Source organism: Rhinoderma darwinii, chromosome 1 (genome assembly GCF_050947455.1).
Source record: "Rhinoderma darwinii isolate aRhiDar2 chromosome 1, aRhiDar2.hap1, whole genome shotgun sequence".
In the NCBI taxonomy this organism is placed as follows: domain Eukaryota; kingdom Metazoa; phylum Chordata; class Amphibia; order Anura; family Rhinodermatidae; genus Rhinoderma; species Rhinoderma darwinii.
Window position 1 is genome coordinate 473,893,702 of NC_134687.1, and position 19,460 is coordinate 473,913,161.

A 19,460-nucleotide genomic window follows, 5' to 3' on the forward strand; every position below is an offset into this window, starting at 1 on the left:
ACACATGGCTGAACATTTCAATTCCATTTCTCAGCAGGGTAGGACAAAGGGGAAGCGGTCTGTCCTTATCTGCTGCACGCAGTGAGCATGAAGTGTCAGAAATCATTGACGGCCTCTCCGAGCAGGAGGTAAGGAATCCTTCTGCTTTATTTCTTCTGCTGCAATGTCCAGTACTACAATACACTCTTATATGGGTCTAACATATTATCACCCTGAATACATGTGTGCAACCAGATCCTTAATGGGGTTATCCTGGAATGCTATTAATAGTTTTAAATTAATTTGCAGTGTTTCTATCTTCTAAAACATTTTTATAATTATTTTGATTCCATGTGTCCCCCTTGATGCTGCTGCTAATCTGTGCTGCTGGGGAAGAGGCTCTGAGCAGAATTACTCTTCTTCCCCCTCTGACCGCTAACTATATATAGTCCCTTGTTACTTTCCCTGCAGAAGGAGTCTTGTCAGCTAAATTGCCAGGCTACTGCAGAGACTCTGTTCCTTACCTGACAAGCAGGGAAGAAAGCCATTTCTATTGGCTGCTCTGCAGTGAGCAGAGGATCACTATTCAGAGAACTGGCTGTGGGGAGAGTGACTGGGCATGTGTGCCCACCAGCACTCCGTTTATTAGGTGGACATGCACATTGCTATAAGCTTTCAATACTACGTGGCACCATACTATGAATGTAAATGTCATAACTCTTCACTGGTTGTTTTTTTAGCATCATGTAAATGGCAAACATTTTTCATTTTTACGATCTATACAATGAATATGACATTTAATGGTGGGACAACCCCTTAAAACCTCCTGAAACCCTAAATTGAAAAATATCTAAATATTGGATGATATCCTCATTTCTGTGACAGAGGGAGAGATTTACTAAGCTATATACACTTAAATTTTACCACAAAAATGGAGTACATCACGGCCGCCAAATTTGTTTATTTTAGGCACTTTTTACACCTCTCAACAGTTTGAAAAAGGGTTGTGTTTTGGAGGAGTTGTAAAATGCACTAAATTTATTTAAAACACGCCAATTTTTTGTGTGCAAATTATTGGTGCATTAATTGAGAAATCTACCCTAGTACTTTTATAACCATTGTCAATAGCTGAGCTAAAAACTTTGTGGCTTCATTGATTTTCCTTTGTGATTTAGCTCCTCTAAAACTTACAGGTGCTCATTAATGTTCCTGTTCTCAATCTGCAGTGTCTAATTTATTAGAGGAGCTTTTTGTGCTCCAGAGCTGCTCTTCCTATTGTAAATGGGACTGGAATTTACAGGATTGTTGGCAAGTATGCTAACTATACCTGCAAACAGGACATCAAAGTTTGGGGTTTAAGATAATTTGTATTAAATGGGGCATGTCTGGTGTTTTGGGGACATTTTTGGGTAGAACAGCGTGGGGCTTAAAATGTGTCATTTTTGGGGGATTTATATGTCGGGAAATATCTCGACATTTTATAAATTATGGACTTGCTTCAGGTTACAAAGTCACCCGCTACGAATAAGTATACATAGACATCTGCTCGTTGTCTCCTTTTCGCTTAGGTCTGTCAATCTTGTTCTCACATAGTCGCAAACTTGTTCCTTCCATGGCAACTTGACTGAGAACACGAGCTAGCAATACAAACCCATTTCCATTGTTTTCAATGGAAGCCATAACCCAAGATAAAGCACCAGTAAAATATTGTAAGACATGCATTTTTAAATAAAAATAAGAAGGCCTCTTAAAAACTGAATGTGTTATCCAGAGCAGCCAATCAGAGCTCAACTTTAATTTCTTAAACTGCTCTGGAAAAATGAAAGCGTCACTGCTATTGGTTGAAATGTGCAACAAGACCATAATTACTGTTAGGCAGTTTTGATAAATGAGGCCCCCATAGTGTGTTAGTAGCGCATCCCGAAGAACCTCTCCACAGGAAATGTTGAACAAATTACGGCAAATATGATTGAATAGAATGATTTAGTGAAACAACATAACAGGATTTTAATACTGGGAATTTTTCAGAAATTTTTCAGAAATGATAAAATGTCAGTGTGACATTGCTTTTACAAGAATATTGAGAAATATTGACATAAAAATTATACATAATAATTTAGTATTTATGGCAATTGTCATTCAGATTTGGTTTACTGCCAAAATCTATCAAAAAGTAGTGTTCCATTATGACCGCAATGATGTCCGCTGCAATGACGCCAGCTTTTAGTCAAGCTATAGTTTACAAATGAGGTTTCAAGTCTGGTCGAACTGCAAAATAAGACACAGCATACACTTAAAGGTTCAGTTCACACATGCAGTTTTCTTTTTAAAGAAAAGAGATGAGACATATATCAGTTCTTTGTACTTTTGCTTTTGTATCCACTCCTGAAATTGCATGTGTGAATCCAGCCTAATAGAATAAAAAGGTGACGTCTACACAGAAGTTTCTTCCACTGATGAACTGAAACTTTGCTAAACTTTTTTTTCCCCTGTAAGCACTAAAAGTAGTAACGCTAAAATATAACACTTTTTACATAAAACTGCCCTAAAACACTGTGTCTAAAGACCATCAAATACAGTCACTTAGAAATACAACATTTTGGGACAGTTGCTCTTGAGAACAATCATTAACCCCTTAAGGCCGCAGCCACTTTTGGACCAAATGACACAGCCTCATTTTTTAAATCGGACATGTCACTTTATGTGGTAATAACTCTGGAATGCTTTTACCTATCCAAGCGATTCTGAGATTGTTTTCTCGTGACATATTGTACTTTATGCAGAGGCGTAGCTAGGTTCTCCAGCACCCGGGGCAAAGATTCAGTTTGGCGCCCCCCCAACCTCTTTCCCGACATATCCTTCCCCCTCGCCGTGTTTGTTTTCTCTACCAATCGACGTGTCATTTATTTTTATGTAACGCGAGCATAAAATTATTTGTACATTTCACAAGCAATATGCTTCTATACACAACACCAGAACCAAGCTCGGTACATATCTACAGCACCAGAACAAATACAGCTCAATTGAGTGCAACCCCTTCCGTATAGGTGTGTACGGCGTAAAACTACAGCTTCCAGCATAGCCCGAACAATGGTGAGGATATGCTGGGAGATGCCGTTTCACAAAAAATAAATCATATCATAATCATATCACCCATCATCTCGCTGTAGATCATACAGTGACTACAGTGCTGATTAGAGGCAGAATAAACATTTACATTAACCCCTTAACGACCAAGGACGAAAATGTACGTCATGGTCGGCTGCTAGTTCCCGCACCATGACGTACATTTTCGTCCGCATTTCAAACTGTCACTCTGTGTAAACACAGAGTGACAGACCCGCGCTGACAGTTGTCCCCGACAGCTGAGACATCAGCCTCGCCGGACAGCGGACCATCGACGCTGATTTCGGCAGTTAACCCCTTAAGTGCGGCGACGGATTGCCGTCGCCGCATTTAAGTGGTTTGAAGCACATCAGCAGCCCCCACGAAGTGATCGTGGGGGCTACCGATGCTTGTCACGGCAATCGGAGGTCAGATAATGACCTCCGGGTTGCCATGTACGGAAGCCTCGGAGGAACAGCCTCCGGCCGTTCCTCCTCTGCTTCCTGTCAGTGTGACAGTCACGTCACAATGACAGTTAGAGTACATTACACTACGTGTGTAGTGTAATGTACTCCAGCAGCGATCAAAGCTGCAAGACTAAGTGTCCCCTAGTGGGACAAGTTAAAAAAGTAAAAAAAAGTAATAAAAATGTTTTAAAAAAAGTGTAAAAATAAAAGTTATAAATTCTATAAACACAATATGCTTTTTTTCCTATAATAAGACTTTTATTATAGAAAAAAAATGAACACGTTAAAAAAGTACACATATCTGGTATCACCGCGTTCGTAACGAACCCAACTATAAAACTATAATGTTATTTTTCCCGCACGATGAACACCCCAAAAAAAATCAATAAAAAACTACGACAGAATCGCAATTTTTTGGGTCACCACCGCTCCCTAAATAAAGAATAAAAAGTGATCAAAAAGTCGCATGTACCCGAAAATAGTACCAATAAAAACTTCTATCCGTCCCGCAAAAAACAAGCCCTTACACAGCTTTTTTGACTAAAACATTAAAAAATTATGGCTCTCAGAATATGGTGACACAGAATTTTTTTTTTTTATAAATAAGTCATTTTATTGCGCAAACGCTAAAAAAAAGGACCAAACCTATATACATATGGTATCGCCGTAATCGTACCAATCCGCAGAATAAATTAAAAATGTCATTTATAGCGTACGGTGAGCGCCGCAAAAAAAAAACCCAAAAAACGGTGTCAGAATTCCTGTTTTTTGCTCAGGATTGCAAAAAAATTGAATAAAAAGTGATAAAAAAAAATCGCATGTACCCCAAAATGGTACCAATGAAAACGACAGATTGTCCCGCAACAAATAAGCCTTCACACCACTCTATTGATGGAAAAATAAAAAAGTTATGGCTCTTGGAAAGCGGGGAGTGAAAATCTAAAATATGAAAGCAAAAAATGGATCAGTCCTGAAAGGGTTAATTCATTTCTAATGAAAAAACGTATGACAACATGTGGGGTATTTCCGTACTCGGGAGAAATTGCTTTATAAAAAATGGTTGTTTTTTTCCTCCTTTATCCCTTGTGAAAATGAGAAAATGCAACATTTTAGTGGAAAAAATTTTGATATTAATTTTCGCGCCCTAATTCTAATAAACTCTGCAAAAGACCCGTGGGGTCTAAATGCTCACTATACCCCTAGAAAAATTCCTTGAAGGTTTTTCCAAAATGGGGTCACTTTTGGTGGGTTTCCACTGTTTTGGTCCCTCCAGTGCATTGCAAACGCGACATGGCACCGAAAACCATTCCAGCAAAATCATAAATCCAAATGGCGCTCCTTCCCTTCTGAGCCCTGCTGTGGGTCCAAACAGCAGTTTATTACCACATATGGGGTATTGTCGTAATCGGGAGACATTGCTTTACAAATGTTGGGGTGCATTTTCTTCGTTATTCCTTGTAAATAATAAAAATTTCTATGTTGTTTCAGAAAAAAAGTACATTTTAATTTTTACAGACTAATTTCAATATATTTAGCGAAAAACCTGTGTGGTCAAAATGCTAACTATACCCCTAGATAAATACCTTAAGGGGTCTAGTTTTCGAAATGGAGTCGTTTATGGGGAGTTTCTATCATTCTGGCAGCTCAAAGCCTCTCCAAATGTACATTGGGGCCTAAAACATTTTCAAGCAAAATATGAGTCCTGAAAGCCTCCGGGTGTTCCCTTCCTTTGGGGCCCTGCCGTGTGTCCAAACAACGCATTAGGGCCACAATGTGGGTATTTTTGAAAACAGGAGAAAGAGGGTGATAGATTTTGGGGTGTGTTTCTTCATTTTCATGGTCGCTTTACAAAGAAATCGGTCTTCAAACAAATACTTTTATGAAAAAAGTGAAATTATTATTTTTTTCACCTGATATGCATTAAATTTAGCAAAGAACTGTGGGGTCAAAATAATTACTATACCCCTAAATAAATACCTTATGGGGTCTAGTTTTCTAAATGGGGCGTTTATGGGGAGTTTCTATCGTTCTGGCAGCTCAAAGCCTCTCCAAATGTACAGTGGGGCCTAAAACATTTTCAAGCAAAATATGAGTCCTGAAAGCCTCCGGGTGCTCCCTTCATTTTGGGTCCTGCCGTGTGTCCAGGCAGCGCATTAGGGTCACAATGGGGGCATTTTTGAAAACAGGAGAGAGAGGGTGATAGATTTTGTGGTGTGTTTCTTCATTCTCATGGTCGCTTTACAAAGAAATTGGTCTTCAAACTGATACTTTTATGAAAAAAAGTGAAATTTTTTTTTTTTTCACCTGCTATGTATTAAATTTAGCAAAAAACTGTGGGGTCAAAATACTTACTATACCCTTAGGTAAATACCTTAAGGGGTCTAGTTTTCTAAATGGGGTCATTTGTGGGGGTTTCCATCACTCTGAGACCTATGAGCCTCTGAAAACCTGGCTTGGTGCCGGAAAACAAAATGTACTTCAAAATTTATAAAATTATTATTCAATTTGTAAGTCCTCTAAATTGCTGAAAATTTATTTTATTTTTTCAAAAGTGCTGCCAAAATGGAGTAAAGAGATAGAAATATATATTTAATTAAAAAAATTGTACAGTATGTGTGTACATATGTGACATATTGCAGTTAAAAATAGGGGAAAATGGTAATTTTTACAAAATTTCTTCCATTTTTCTATTTTTTAATTAATTTCCGCAAATCGTATCAGTCTACTTTTACCACTAAAATAAAGTACAACATGTGACGAAAAAACAATGTCAGAATTACTTGGATATTCAAAACTTTCACAGAGTTATTCTCTGATAAAGTCAGACATACCAGATTTGACAAATCTGGCTTGGTCATTAAGGTACAAACATGCCCGGTCATTAAGGGGTTAAGTGACTCACCGGTGACGTCTCAGATTCTAGTTCTTTTTCTCCATTTGGTCCAGACCTCTATGATGACTTCTCCCGGTCCATTTCTGCAGTTTGCCGCTCACATGTCTTCAGCTTCTCACTTTTCCAACATTTCTGCACCATAAATAAATATAAAGTTATCATTATACCACACACTACGCCCCTAAATATAATAGCGCCAAACACTGCACCTCTAATTATAATAGCACCATACACCGTGTCCCACACACACACACACTGTGCCCCCTGTAGATAGTGCCTGCCATAGAGCCCCCTGTAGATAGTGCCTGCCATAGAGCCCCTGTAGATTGTGCCCCCATATAGACCACCCCTGTATATAGTGTCCCACAAATAACTCCCCCTATAGTGCTCTACAGATGGCCCACCCCTGTATATAGCCCCCTGTAGATATAGCCCACCCCTGTATATAGAGCTCCACATATAGTCCACCCCTGTATATAGTGTTTCACAGATAGCCCACCCCTGTATATAGCCCCCCCTTTTACATATAGTCCCTCCCTGTATATAGTGTTTCACAGATAGTTCACCCCTGTATATAGCCCCCCTGTACATATAGTCCACTCCTGTATATAGTGCTCCACTAGATAGTCCACCCCTGTATATAGTGCTCCACAGATAGCCCACCCCTGTATATACTATATACTGGGGTGGGCTATCTATGGAGCACCATATACAGGGGTGGGCTATATCTACAGGGGGCTATATACTATATAGCCCACCCCTGTATATGGTGCTCTATAGACAGCCCACTCCAGTATATAGCCCCCCTGTAGATATAGTCCCCCTGTATATAGCCCCCCTGTAGATATAGTCCCCCTGTAGAGATAGCCCACCCCAGTATATAGCCCAGCAGATATAGTCCCCCTGTATATAGCCCAGCCCTGTAGATATACTCCCCCTGTATATAGCCCAGCAGATCTAGTCCCCCTGTATATAGCCCAGCCCTGTAGATATAGTCCCCCTGAAGATATAGTCCCCCTGTATATAGCCCAGCAGATATAGTCCCACTGTATATAGCCCAGCCCTGTAGATATAGTCCCCCTGTATATAGCCCAGCAGATATAGTCCCCCTGTATATAGCCCAGCCCTGTAGATATAGTCCCCTGTATATAGCCCAGCCCTGTAGATATAGTCCCCCTGTAGATAGACACCCCCCGTAGATAAAGTCCCCCGTGTAGACAAAGTCGTCCCCCCCCCGTGTAGACAAAGTCCCCCCCGCAGATACAGCCACACTTCTATTACAATTTAAAAAATAAAAATAAAAAATTCAAACTCCCCTTATTCCCGGCTCCCACGCCGTCCGGCAGCCATGGAGACCTGGTCTCTTCTGCGCAGGTCTCCAGGGGGTTGAACACAGCGTCTATGAAAGGCACTGATTGGCTGGGCAGGATGACTTTCCCTGTCAGTCAGTCAGCGCCTTTCATCGACGGAAGCGTCACTGGTACAAAAGGTACCAGTCGCTTCATTCGTGGAAAGGCGCTGAATGGCCGGGCACGGAACGTGCCCGGTCATTCATTGCTTCTAATTGTACCTGTGTCCTTGCGACACAGGTACAATTATAGTGCAGGAGGAGGTGGCGCTGGCGCCCCCCTCTGAACTGCGTCCGGGGCAAATGCCCCGCTTGCCCCCCTCTAGCTATGCCCCTGCTTTATGTTAGTGAAAAAATGTGGTCGATTAATTCAATATTCTTTGTGAAAAACACCAAAATTTAGAGAAAATGTGCAAAAATTAGCATTTTTCTAAATTCAAATGTAACTGCTTGTAAGACAGATAGTTATACCACACAAAATAGTGACTAGTTAACATTTCCCATATGTCTACTTTGTTTGCATCATTTTTTGAACATCCTTTTATTTTTCTAGGATGTTACAAGGCTTATAAGTTTAGCAGCAATTTCACACATTTTCAAGAAAATTTCAAAAGCCTATTTTTTTAGGGAACAGTTCAGATCTGAAGTAGCTTTGAGGGCCTTATATATTAGGAAGCCCTACAAATCACCCCGTTTTAAAAACTGCACCCCTTAAAGTATTCAAAACAGCATTTAGAAAGTTTCTTAACCCTTTATGCGTTTCACAGGAATTAAAGCAAAGTGGAAAGGAAATTTGCAAATTTCATTATTTATTTTTTTTGCAGAAATTACATATTAATCCATTTTTCCTGTAATACTGAAGGTTTTTTTTACCAGAGAAACACAACTGAATATTTATTTCCCTGATTCTGCAGTTTTTAGAAATATCCCACATGTTGCCCTAGTGTGCTACAGGCCTGAAACAAAGGCCCCAGTAGCAAAAGAGCACCTAGTGGATTTTTCGGACTTCTTTTTCTTAAATTATATTTCCGGCACCATGTCCGGTTAGAAGAGGTCTTGTGGTGCAAAAACAAAGCAAACCTCCCAAAAGTGACTCCATTTGGGAAACTACACCGCTTGAGGAATTCATCTAGGGGTGTAGTGAGCATTTTGACCCCACAGGTATTTCATAGATTTCATTAGAATTGGGCAGTGAAAATGAATAATTACATTATTTTCCAATAAGATGTAGCTTTACCTCAGAATTTAAAATTTTTTTAACAAATAAATGAGGAAAAGCACCCCAACATTTGTAAAGCAACTTCTCCAGAGTACGGAAATACCCAACGTGTGGTCATAAACTGCTGTTTGGGCAAGCGGCAGGACTCAGAAGGGAAGGCACGCCATTTCGCTTTTGGAGTACAGATTTTTCTGGTTTGATTTCCCGGCACCATTTCGCATTTGTAAAGCTACTAAGGTACCAGTACAGTGGAAACCCCCCAAAAGTGACTCAATTTGGGAAACTACACCCCTAGAAGAATTCATCTAGGGGTGTAGTGAGCATTTTGACCCCCCCAGGTGTTTCATAGATTTCATTAGATTTGGGCAGTAAACATGAAAAATCTCATTTTTTCTCATCAAATAAAGGAGAAAAAGCACCGTAATATTTGTAAAGCAACTTCTCCAGAGTACGGAAATACCCCATATGTGGTAATAAACCACTGTATGAATACACATCAGGGCTCAGAAGGGAAGGAGCGCCATTTGGCTTTTGGAGAGCAGATTTTGCTGGATTGGTTTTTCTGCACCATGTCGCGTTGGCAAAGCCCCTTAGGTACCAGTACAGTGGAAACTCCCCAAAAGGGACTCCATTTGGCAAACTACACCCATTGAGGAATTAATCTAGGGGGGTAGTGAGCATTTTGACCCCACAGGTGTCTCATAGATTTTATTAGAAATGGGCAGTGAAAACGAAAAATTACATTATTTTCCAATAAGACGTAGCATTAGTACAAAATTTTTAATTTTCTCAACAAATAAAGGAGAAAAAGCACCGTAACATTTGTAAAGCCACTTCTTCAGAGTAGGGAAATACCCCACATGTGGTCATAAACTGCTATTTGGATACACAGCAAGGCTCTAAAGGGAAGGAGCGCCATTTAGTATTTGGAGTGGAGATTTTACAAGATTCGTTTTTTGACACCATGTTGCATTGAGCTATAGTACCAGTACAGTGGTACCCCCGAAAAATTACCCCATTTTGGAAACTAGATCCCTCAAACAATTTATCTAGGGGTGTAGTGAGCATTTTGACCACACAAGTGTTGTGCAAAAATGAGTAAACAATAGATGTTGCAGATTGAAAATTGCCGTTTTCCACAGATATGCCATTTCAGTGCCCAATGTGTTCTGCCCAGCTTGTACCACCGTAGACACACATCCCATAAATTGTTAAGCGGGTTCTCCAGAATACAGTAATACCCCATATGTGGTCATAAATTGCCATTTGGGCACACTGCTAGGCTCAGTTCGACCACCATTTGGCTTTTGAAGCGCAGATTTTGCTTGGTGTTTTAATGGTATTTTATCTTATAATGTGGGGGCATATGTAAGCTGGGCGGAGTACATCAGGGTATATGTAAGCTGGGCGGAGTACATCAGGGTATATGTAAGCTGGGCGGAGTACATCAGGGTATATGTAAGCTGGGCGGAGTACATCACGGTATATGTAAGCTGGGCGGAGTACATCAGGGTATATGTAAGATGGGCGGAGTGCATCGTGGCATAATAGGATGATGTAATAATGGGGGGAATGAATAATCCATGGATTGGTGTGGTACGCTTTGAACCAATCCTTCATGCACAGGCCGGGTTTTTGGGGTATTATACAAAATATCTGCGCTCCAGTATTTCCTATTCTTTGACTTCTTCACTAGACCTATAAGCCGCACAAGGCCCTAAAGTTTCCTCATCTCCGCTGCATCTACAGAGTCCACCTGTGGGGTCCAGCAAATGACGATGTGGGGTATTTAGTGAAATTCTACTGGACCTAAAAAATTAGTCTGGCCCGTCATTTTGCATCATTGCGTTTTGAGAGTCATAACGTGTTATTTTTCCGTTGACGGAGCTGTGAGAGGGCTTGTTTTTTGTGGAACGAGCTGTAATTTTTATTGGTTCCATTTTGGGGTACATGCGATTTTTTTTTTTTTTTATCACTATCTATTCCATTTTTTGGGAGATGAGGAAACCAAAAATCAGCACTTCTAGCACAGTTTTTTATTTTTTACAGTGTTCACCGTGCAGTATAAACAACATGTTAACTTCATTCTGTGGGTCGATATGATTACAGCGACACCAAATTTATATAGTTTTTTTACGTTTCACTACGTTCCCACAATAAAAATACTCTTTTCTAAAAAAAAACAACATGTTTTAGTGTCGCCATGTTCTGACAGCCATAACTTTTTTATTTTTTAGTTGATATTGCTGCGGGAGGGCTTGTTTTATGCGTGACGAACTGTAGTTTCTATTGGTACCATTTTGCATTACTTGCAACTTTTTGATCACTTTTTATTACATTTTTTTTGAGACAAGATGACCAAAAAATAAAATGCTGTCATTGTTTTTTATTAAAAAGATTTACGCTGTTCACCGTGCGGTAAAAATAATGTGATCTTTTTATAGATCAGGCCGTTCCGAATGCGGCGATACCTATTATGTATAGTTTTTTTTAATGTTTTCATTTTTTTTCTAATAATAAACGAGTTGATCAGGGAAACAGGGCGATTGTTGTTTTTATTAGTTAAAACTTTTATTTATTTTTCTTTCACATTTTTTTTTTACTTTTTTCACTTTTTTTTTTACACTTACCTGGGGACTTGAAGATCTGGTCTTCTGATCCCCGGTACAATACACTGTACTACTTATGTAGTGTAGTGCAGTGCATCGCAACTGTCATTCTTCATTTGACACGTGTGGTTTTGTTCAGACAGCACCAGTTTTCCTCAGGTGCTCGAAATAGGGTCCCAACCCAGTTATAGGTAAAAAAAATTGTATTCGGCACACATTAGTAGTATTAAACGTAGATTTATTTCTTTTTTCAGTGTATGCCAGAGGCTACATGTGCAATGTTTCGGTTTTATAATACTATAAAATATGGCGGCTCACCGCTCTCTATTGGCTCCAATAGAGAGCGGTGAGCCGCCATATTTTATAGCAGCAGCGCCAGCATAATCGCCGAACCACTCCCCAGTACGGCTCTTATAACCGAAAGGTTGCACATGTACCCTCTGGCATATACTGAAAAAAGAAATAAATCTACGTTTAATACTACTAATGTGTGCCGAATACAATTCTTTTGATTCTTCATTTGACAGTTAGCCTATTACGTCATGCCTCGTGCAGGACCTAATAGGCTCCCGTACCTGGGCAATCAGGAAGCCTAGCAACGGCTTCCTGGTTGCCATAGCAACCATCGCCATCCGCGATCCGGCTGGGGGGGTACAGAGGGAGCTCCCTCCCTCTGTCAACCACTTCAATGAGGCGGACGCCATTAACAGCCGCATTGAAGGGGTTAAATGGCTGCGATCGGCGGTAACTGCCATCGCAGCGGGATTTCAGCTGTGTATGACAGCTGACAGCCGCTGAAGATAAAGCACGCACAGCTCCTGTGCTCTCTTTATCTACAGGGCGTGACTGTACGCACGTGTGCGGGAAAGCACTTTGAATTTGGACGTACAGTCACGCCCAAAAGCGGGAAGGGTTTAAAGAATCATATGGTAAATATATACTCCACTTAGTGACCGTGATTGTCTTCTAGTAAGGCCCCATGCACACGAACGTAAAAACGCCCGTAATTATGGCTCATGATTATGGGCCTATAAACTTCTATTGGCCATGGGTACCTTCCCGTTTGCTTATGGGAAGGTGCCCGGGCCGTTGAAAAATATGGAACATGTCCTATTTCAGGCCGTAATTACGGCACGGGCATGCCCATAGAAGTCTATGGGGCTCCCGTAATTATGGGTGGCTACGTGTGTGCACCTGTAATTATGGGAACGTTGCTAGGCGATGTCAGGGGATAGTCACTGTCCAGGGTGCTGAAAGAGTTAACTGATCAACAGTGACTACCGCTGGAGTTAATAGTATCAAAAGTTAACTTACCCAGAACTCCCTGCTTCTTCCTCCAGTCCGGCCTCCCGGGATGACGTTTCATCCCATGTGACCGCTGAAGCCAATCACAGGCTGGAGCAGGCACATGGACTGCCGCGTCATCCAGGGAGGTCGGACTGGATGTCAAAAGAGGGACACGTCGCCAAAATAACGTCCGGGGTACGTATGAACTTCTTTTGCTTTCAATCGCTGCGGAAACTCTGTCCGAAAGGGCTGCCCCTTCTCTCTATCCAGCACTGATAGAGAGAAAGGGCTGGCGATTAGTGCAGAGAAAACGGGTCTGTAAATATGGGTGGAATACTGGTGACAACGGACCCGTGTCCGTAAATACTGGTGGAATACGGGTTCGAATACGGGTGACAAAGGACCCGTATTTACGCCAGTACTTACGGGAGGAAAAAAATACGTTTGTGTGCATGGGGCCTATGGCTGCACAATTGTACTGCACTAATCGGCAGTCCATGTGACCGCTGCAGCCAGTGATTGGCCTGTGATTGGCTGCAGCGGTCACATGGGATGAAACGTCATCCCGGGAGGCCGGACTGGTGGAAGAAGAGTTCTGGGTAAGTTAACTTCTAATACTATTAACTCCAGCGGTAGTCTCTGTCCCGGGTGCTGAGTTACTGCCGACCAGTTAACTCTTTCAGCACCCTGGACAGTCACTATTCTCTGACGTCGCCTAGCAAAGCTCCCGTAATTACGGGTGCACACACGTAGCCACCCGTAATTACGGGAGCCCCATAGACTTCTATGGGCCTGCCCGTGCCATTATTACGGCCTGAAATAGGACATGTTCTATATTTTTCAACGGCACGGGCATACGGGAAGGTACCCGTGGCCAATAGAAGTCTATGGGCCGTAATTATGGGCCGTATTTACGGCTCGTAATTACAGGCGTTTTTACGTTCGTGTGCATGAGGCCTAACACTGTAGATGTCCTGAATTTTGTCTTTGTATTTTAACAAAATGGCTGCTGATAAATATTCATTCATTCTGCTGTTTTCCAGCTCTTTGAATACAGAATTTAGCAGCAGGTTGGTTAATCATGAGACCTCATACTCTTCTGAGCTGCACTGAATCTGATTGGTCAGAACCTTCATTTCAGCTTCAGCCTGAAGGCTGGGTTCACATATTGCGCTCAAAATGCTGCAAAACCGAGGCAAAGAAACGTGTTTTCACCGTTACGTGTGACTCAGCCTTAGAATTGGTTTCCATAGGGCGTTTTTGCTGCGTTTTTTTAACCGCCATCTACACAAATGTTACTCATAGCCTGAAACTATTCATATGTATATCGCCAAAACTTTTTCTAAGTGAGAACCTAAAAGGTTATTCCCTTCTTATAAAGTGATGGCGGCATATCATTAAGATAAAAAAAATAGTTTTTTTTTATAAGTATGTCATTTATGTTTGTTCCCTGCAGTGTTTGTGTAGAACTGTCCAATGTACTTGCTGTTGTGTATTTTGCAGCTGCTCTGTTGTTTTACGGCCCACTTTCTGTCCCATGTGGTATTTTCTTTACAATTGTGACTTTCTTCCAGAACCTAGAGAGACAGATGCGTCAGCTGGCAGTCATCCCCCCCATGCTGTTTGATGCAGAGCAGCAGCGTATCAAGTTCATCAACATGAATGGACTGATGGACGACCCCATGAAGGTGTACAAGGAGCGACAGGTCATGAACATGTGGAGTGAACAGGAGAAGGATACCTTCAGGGAGAAGTAAGATCTTGCTTATGTTTGCAGAGACATACTACACAAATGCTATTACAGACGGTGTATAATAAATAATAATTATTAATAAAAAAATACAATTCAATTTATAATCGTTGTAAAAACATTATTTTCTTTAAACAAAATCAATAGTAAAAACAGTGATATACTGTAATGCAGACAACCCAGCCTTACCCCTTCCATGCTTACTCAATAAGTACCAGAAGTCATTCACGTGGGCATGTATGTGTATGTACATATAACATGTCTGTCTTGTTCAGCGCATCTGTACTTATGATTCTTCTCGTGTCATGATTAGATGGAGCCAGTGTTTAATTCATAAATTAATATAATTTGTAGATCCATAAATGCAGAGATGATCAGTGAAGTTTTCTGAAGCTGTAATGTGATCAAATTAAATTTTCCATTATTAAGTGGTTGAACTGCACCAAATGATGTTAGAAATGTGCTGGCACCACTAAAACATACTGGTGGTATTGGAAGCATGATCGAAATGGAACTGCCCTGTATTTATGTCTGATGCATTGTGTGACACCCCATCCTCAAACATGCAATTTAGGGGGGATTCCAGAAAAAGGGCATCTAGTAGTTTTAATCTAATGGCCTTTTATTGTCCAGGTATAAATACACTTGTATTATCAATGTATGGTCATAAAATATTGGAATCTACTGTCTGCTAGGGTCTCCCAATTGGTGGATGGGAGAAGATCGACACAGGGCATTACAGTTCATTGTTCGACCCTATGCTCCAAATATCACAAACCCTTTTGCATATCCTATTTCAGACAACTAATGGTTTTCACCGCCATTATTTCCAGCAGCTGCGTATGATACCCTCACTCCCCTGTGGCACAATCACATCTTAAAGGAATCGAGGACCATTGAGTGTGCCCCAGTGTAAAAGAAAGTGGGTTTATTGTATTGCTGAAAAAATAAGCGTCTTCTAAGGGAATAATAACAATAATTTATACTTATGTTTTTGGGAAAATAAAATAAAAATGTAATGGCAGTAATAAGTTGTTCTAAACCTAGATGATAAAGCATAGATGTAGTACATAGATAATAGTATGATGGAAGATGCTTTTCATATATCCTATGTACATTCATTCATATTTAGGGAGACATCCTTGGATATTCAGTATGAAGAGGAGATCGTTTATTTAATATAACTGGGTTGTTCCATTTTTATTTTTATCTATCTTCTGACTTTGCTAAATCTGGGTCTGTGAGCTGCCCCCTCCCCATTGCTAGGGTGAAAGGGCCAGTGGCTGTCATCCGAACAGTGAACTGTTGAGTTTTTAGACCATAAAACTCCAAACTCTGTTGATGGGTTGTCCCATTGAAATCAGTAGGATTCTACGGTATATGAAAGTGGACCTTCACTAAGTTTACTGCATTCAAGTGCTAGGTATGATATGGAAGGGCCAGCAATGATCTGTTCTGACTCCAATATCCAAATTGTATTGTGTATTTATTACATTAATGACTGCAATACCCTCCTGCTACAGTTACTGCAGAGATGATCATTCCTACCTGCTTTGTAATCATATTAGTAGACTGGTCCCTGTTTGAGATGTTCATATAATTTCTTCTGTGCTCCATAACTAGAGGTACAGGTAGAGATAAAGGAGCAGCCAAGTGTATACTACCTTCTTTACATCCGCTTCAGTCTTTTGTTTCTACCTGTTAAAAGTAAAACAAGGCATAGCAATCGATTATTGAAGTCCAGAGTGTCTTCTGTAGAGACATTGGTCTGCCTGCGTGGTAGTATTCCTTCACGACGTCCCAGAGCAGAACTTATACCAGCGCTCTGCTTCGGGATTTCTGCTCTGAGGAAGCCCCTGACTTCACTGTCTATATATGGCAGAGCTGGAGTCCCAGGAAGAGCGCTACCTGTCAGGACCTAATATGCTGCCTGTCAGTGTGAAACTGACAGGTATAATACCATGCAATACATAAGTATTGCAGGGTATTATAACAATGATCCAACGGTTTGATCTTCAAGTCCCTAGTGGGACTAAAAAAAAAAAAAGTTAAAAAAAAAATATACAAATATCAATAAAAGTAAAAGTTCCATGCAATAAAATTACAAATTTCCCTTTATAAAGTCCTTTATTATTAGAAAAAAATACGATAAATACCAAAAAACACCATAAAAAAAGCAATACCAGAATCGCTATTTTTTGTCATTTCAGTTCCCAAAAAATGTAAAATGTAAAATGGGGACCAAAAAGTCGCATGTACCGAAAAATGGTACCAATAAAAACTACAGTTTGTTCCACAAAAAAACAAACCCTCACATAGCTTTCTTGTTGTAAAAAAAAAAAAAAAAAAAGTTATGGCTCTTAGAGTATGGTGACACAATAACCATTTTTTTTTTTTTTAACTGGTTTTATCGTGCAAATACAGTAAAACATAAACTATATATATATATATATATATGGTATCGCCGCAATCGCATCAACCCGAGGAATAAATTAATATGTCATTTATAATGCACAGTGAACGCCGTAACAAAAAAGAATAAAAAACCAAAGAAATTTTCACAGCCTAATTCCACTAAATTAAGCAAAAAACCTATGGGATCAAAATGCTCACTATACCCCTAGATAAATTATTTTTGGGCTGTAGTTTCCCAAATGGGTTCACTTTTGAGGGTGTTTCCACTGTTCTGGTCTTTGCAAATGCGACATGGCACCCGAAAACCAATCCAGCAAACTTGAGGTCCAAAAGCCAAATTACACTCCTTCCCTTCTGAGCCTTCCGTGTGTCCAAACAGCTGTTTATTACCACATATGGGGTATTTCCGTAATCAGGAGAAATTGCTTGTCAAATATTGGGGTGCTTTTTCTTCTTTATTTCTTGTAAATATTGATAATTTCTATGTTTTATTGGAAAACATGTAGATTTTTATTTTCACGGTCTAATTCCACTACGTTCATCAAAAAACCTGTGGGGTCAAAATGCTCACTAAACCTCTCTATAAATTCCTTGAGGGGTGTAGTTTGCCAAATGGTGTCTTTTTGGTGGTGTTTCCACTGTTTTGGCCCCACAAGACCTCTTAACCCCTTCCCTCTTTAGCTACTTTTGACCTTCTTGACAGAGCCTCATTTTTCAAATCTGACATGTTTCACTTTATGTGGTAATAACGTCGGAATGCTTTTACCTATCCAAGTGATTCTGAGATTGTTTTCTCGTGACACATTGGATTTTATGTTACTGTCAAAATTTGCTCGATATATTCAGTATTTAATTGTGAAAAACTAGCATTTTTCCCAACTTAAATGTATCTGCTTGTAAGACAGGCAGTTATAACACACAAAATTGTTGGTAACTAACATCCCCCATATGTCTACTTTAGATTGGCATCGTTTTTTGAACATCCTTTTATTTTTCTAGGACGTTACAAGGCTTTGAACTTTAGCAGCAATTTCTCACATTTTCAAGAAAATTTCAAAAGGCTATTTTTACAGGGGCCAGTTCAGTTGTGAAGTGGCTTTGAGGGCCTTATATATTAGAAACCCCAAAAAAGTCACCCCATTTTAAAAACTTCACCCCTTAAAGTATTCAAAACAGCATTTAGAAAATTTCTTAACCCTTTAGACTTTTCACAGGAATTAAAGGAAAGTAGAAGTGAAATTTACAAATTTCATATTTTTTGGGAGAAATGAATTTTTAATCCAATTTTCTTTATAACACAAAGTTTTACCAGAGAAACGCAACTCAATATTTATTGCCCAGGTTCTGCAGTTTTAAGAAACATCTCACATGTGGCCCTAGTGTGCTACTGGACTGAAGCACTGGCCTCAGAAGCAAAGGAGCACCTAGTGGATTTTGGGGACTTATTTTTATTACAATATATTTTAGGCACTATGTCAGGTTTGAAGGGCTCTTGCGGTGCCAAAACAGTGGAAATCCCCCAAAAGTGACCCCATTTGGAAAACTACACACCTCAAGGAAAATATCTAGGGGTATAGTGAGTATTTTGACCGCACAGGTTTTTTACAGAAATTATTGGAAGTAGCCCATGAAAATTAAAATCTAAATTTTTTTCAAAGAAAATGTAGGTTTATCGATTTTGGTTTTTTTCCCATTTCCACAAGGACTAAAGGAGAAAAAGCACCACCAAATTTGTAAAGCAATTTCTCCCGAGTAAAACAATACCCCACATGTGGTAATAAACGGCTGTTTGGACACACCGCAGGGCTTAGAAGGGATGGAGCATCATTTGGCTTTTGGAGTTCACATTTAGCAGGAATGGTTTGCGGAGGCCATGCCACAGTTACAAAGCCCCTGAGGGGACAAAACAGTGGAAACCCCCCACAAAAGGCCCCATTTTGGAAACTACACCCATTAAGGAAATTATCTAGGGGTATAGTGAGCATTTTGACCCCACAGGTTTGCCCGGAAAATAAAAATCGACATTTTTTCAAAGAAAATGTAGGTTTAGCAAATTTTTTCTCATTTCCACAATGAGTGAAGGAGAAAAAGCACCGCAAAATTTGTAAAGCAATTTCTCCCGAGTAAAACAATACCCCACATGTGGTAATAAACGGTTGTTTGGACACACGGCAGGGCTCAGAAGGGAAAGCGTGCTATTTGGCTTTTGGAGAACACATTTAGCAGGAATGGTTTGCAGAGGCCATGTCACATTTGCAAAGCCCCTGAGGGGACAAAACAATGAAAACTCCCAAAAATGTACTCCATTTAGGAAACTACACCCCTTAAGGAATTCATCTAGGGGTGTAGTGAGCATTTTGACCACATAGAATTGATTAGAATTGGGCA

General features: G+C 40.2%; 1 protein-coding gene across 17 annotated transcripts in view; it reads left to right on the top strand.

Annotated features, from left to right (window-relative positions):
• Positions 1–19,460, top strand: part of NCOR2 (nuclear receptor corepressor 2) — a 429,457-nt gene that overhangs the window by 214,224 nt on the left and 195,773 nt on the right. For all 17 annotated transcript variants that reach the window (XM_075833601.1, XM_075833585.1, XM_075833675.1 and 14 more), the window contains 2 exons: positions 35–128; positions 14,482–14,660. In XM_075833601.1, coding sequence (XP_075689716.1) covers positions 35–128; positions 14,482–14,660 — 273 coding nt within the window. The remainder of the gene's footprint in view (positions 1–34; positions 129–14,481; positions 14,661–19,460) is intronic.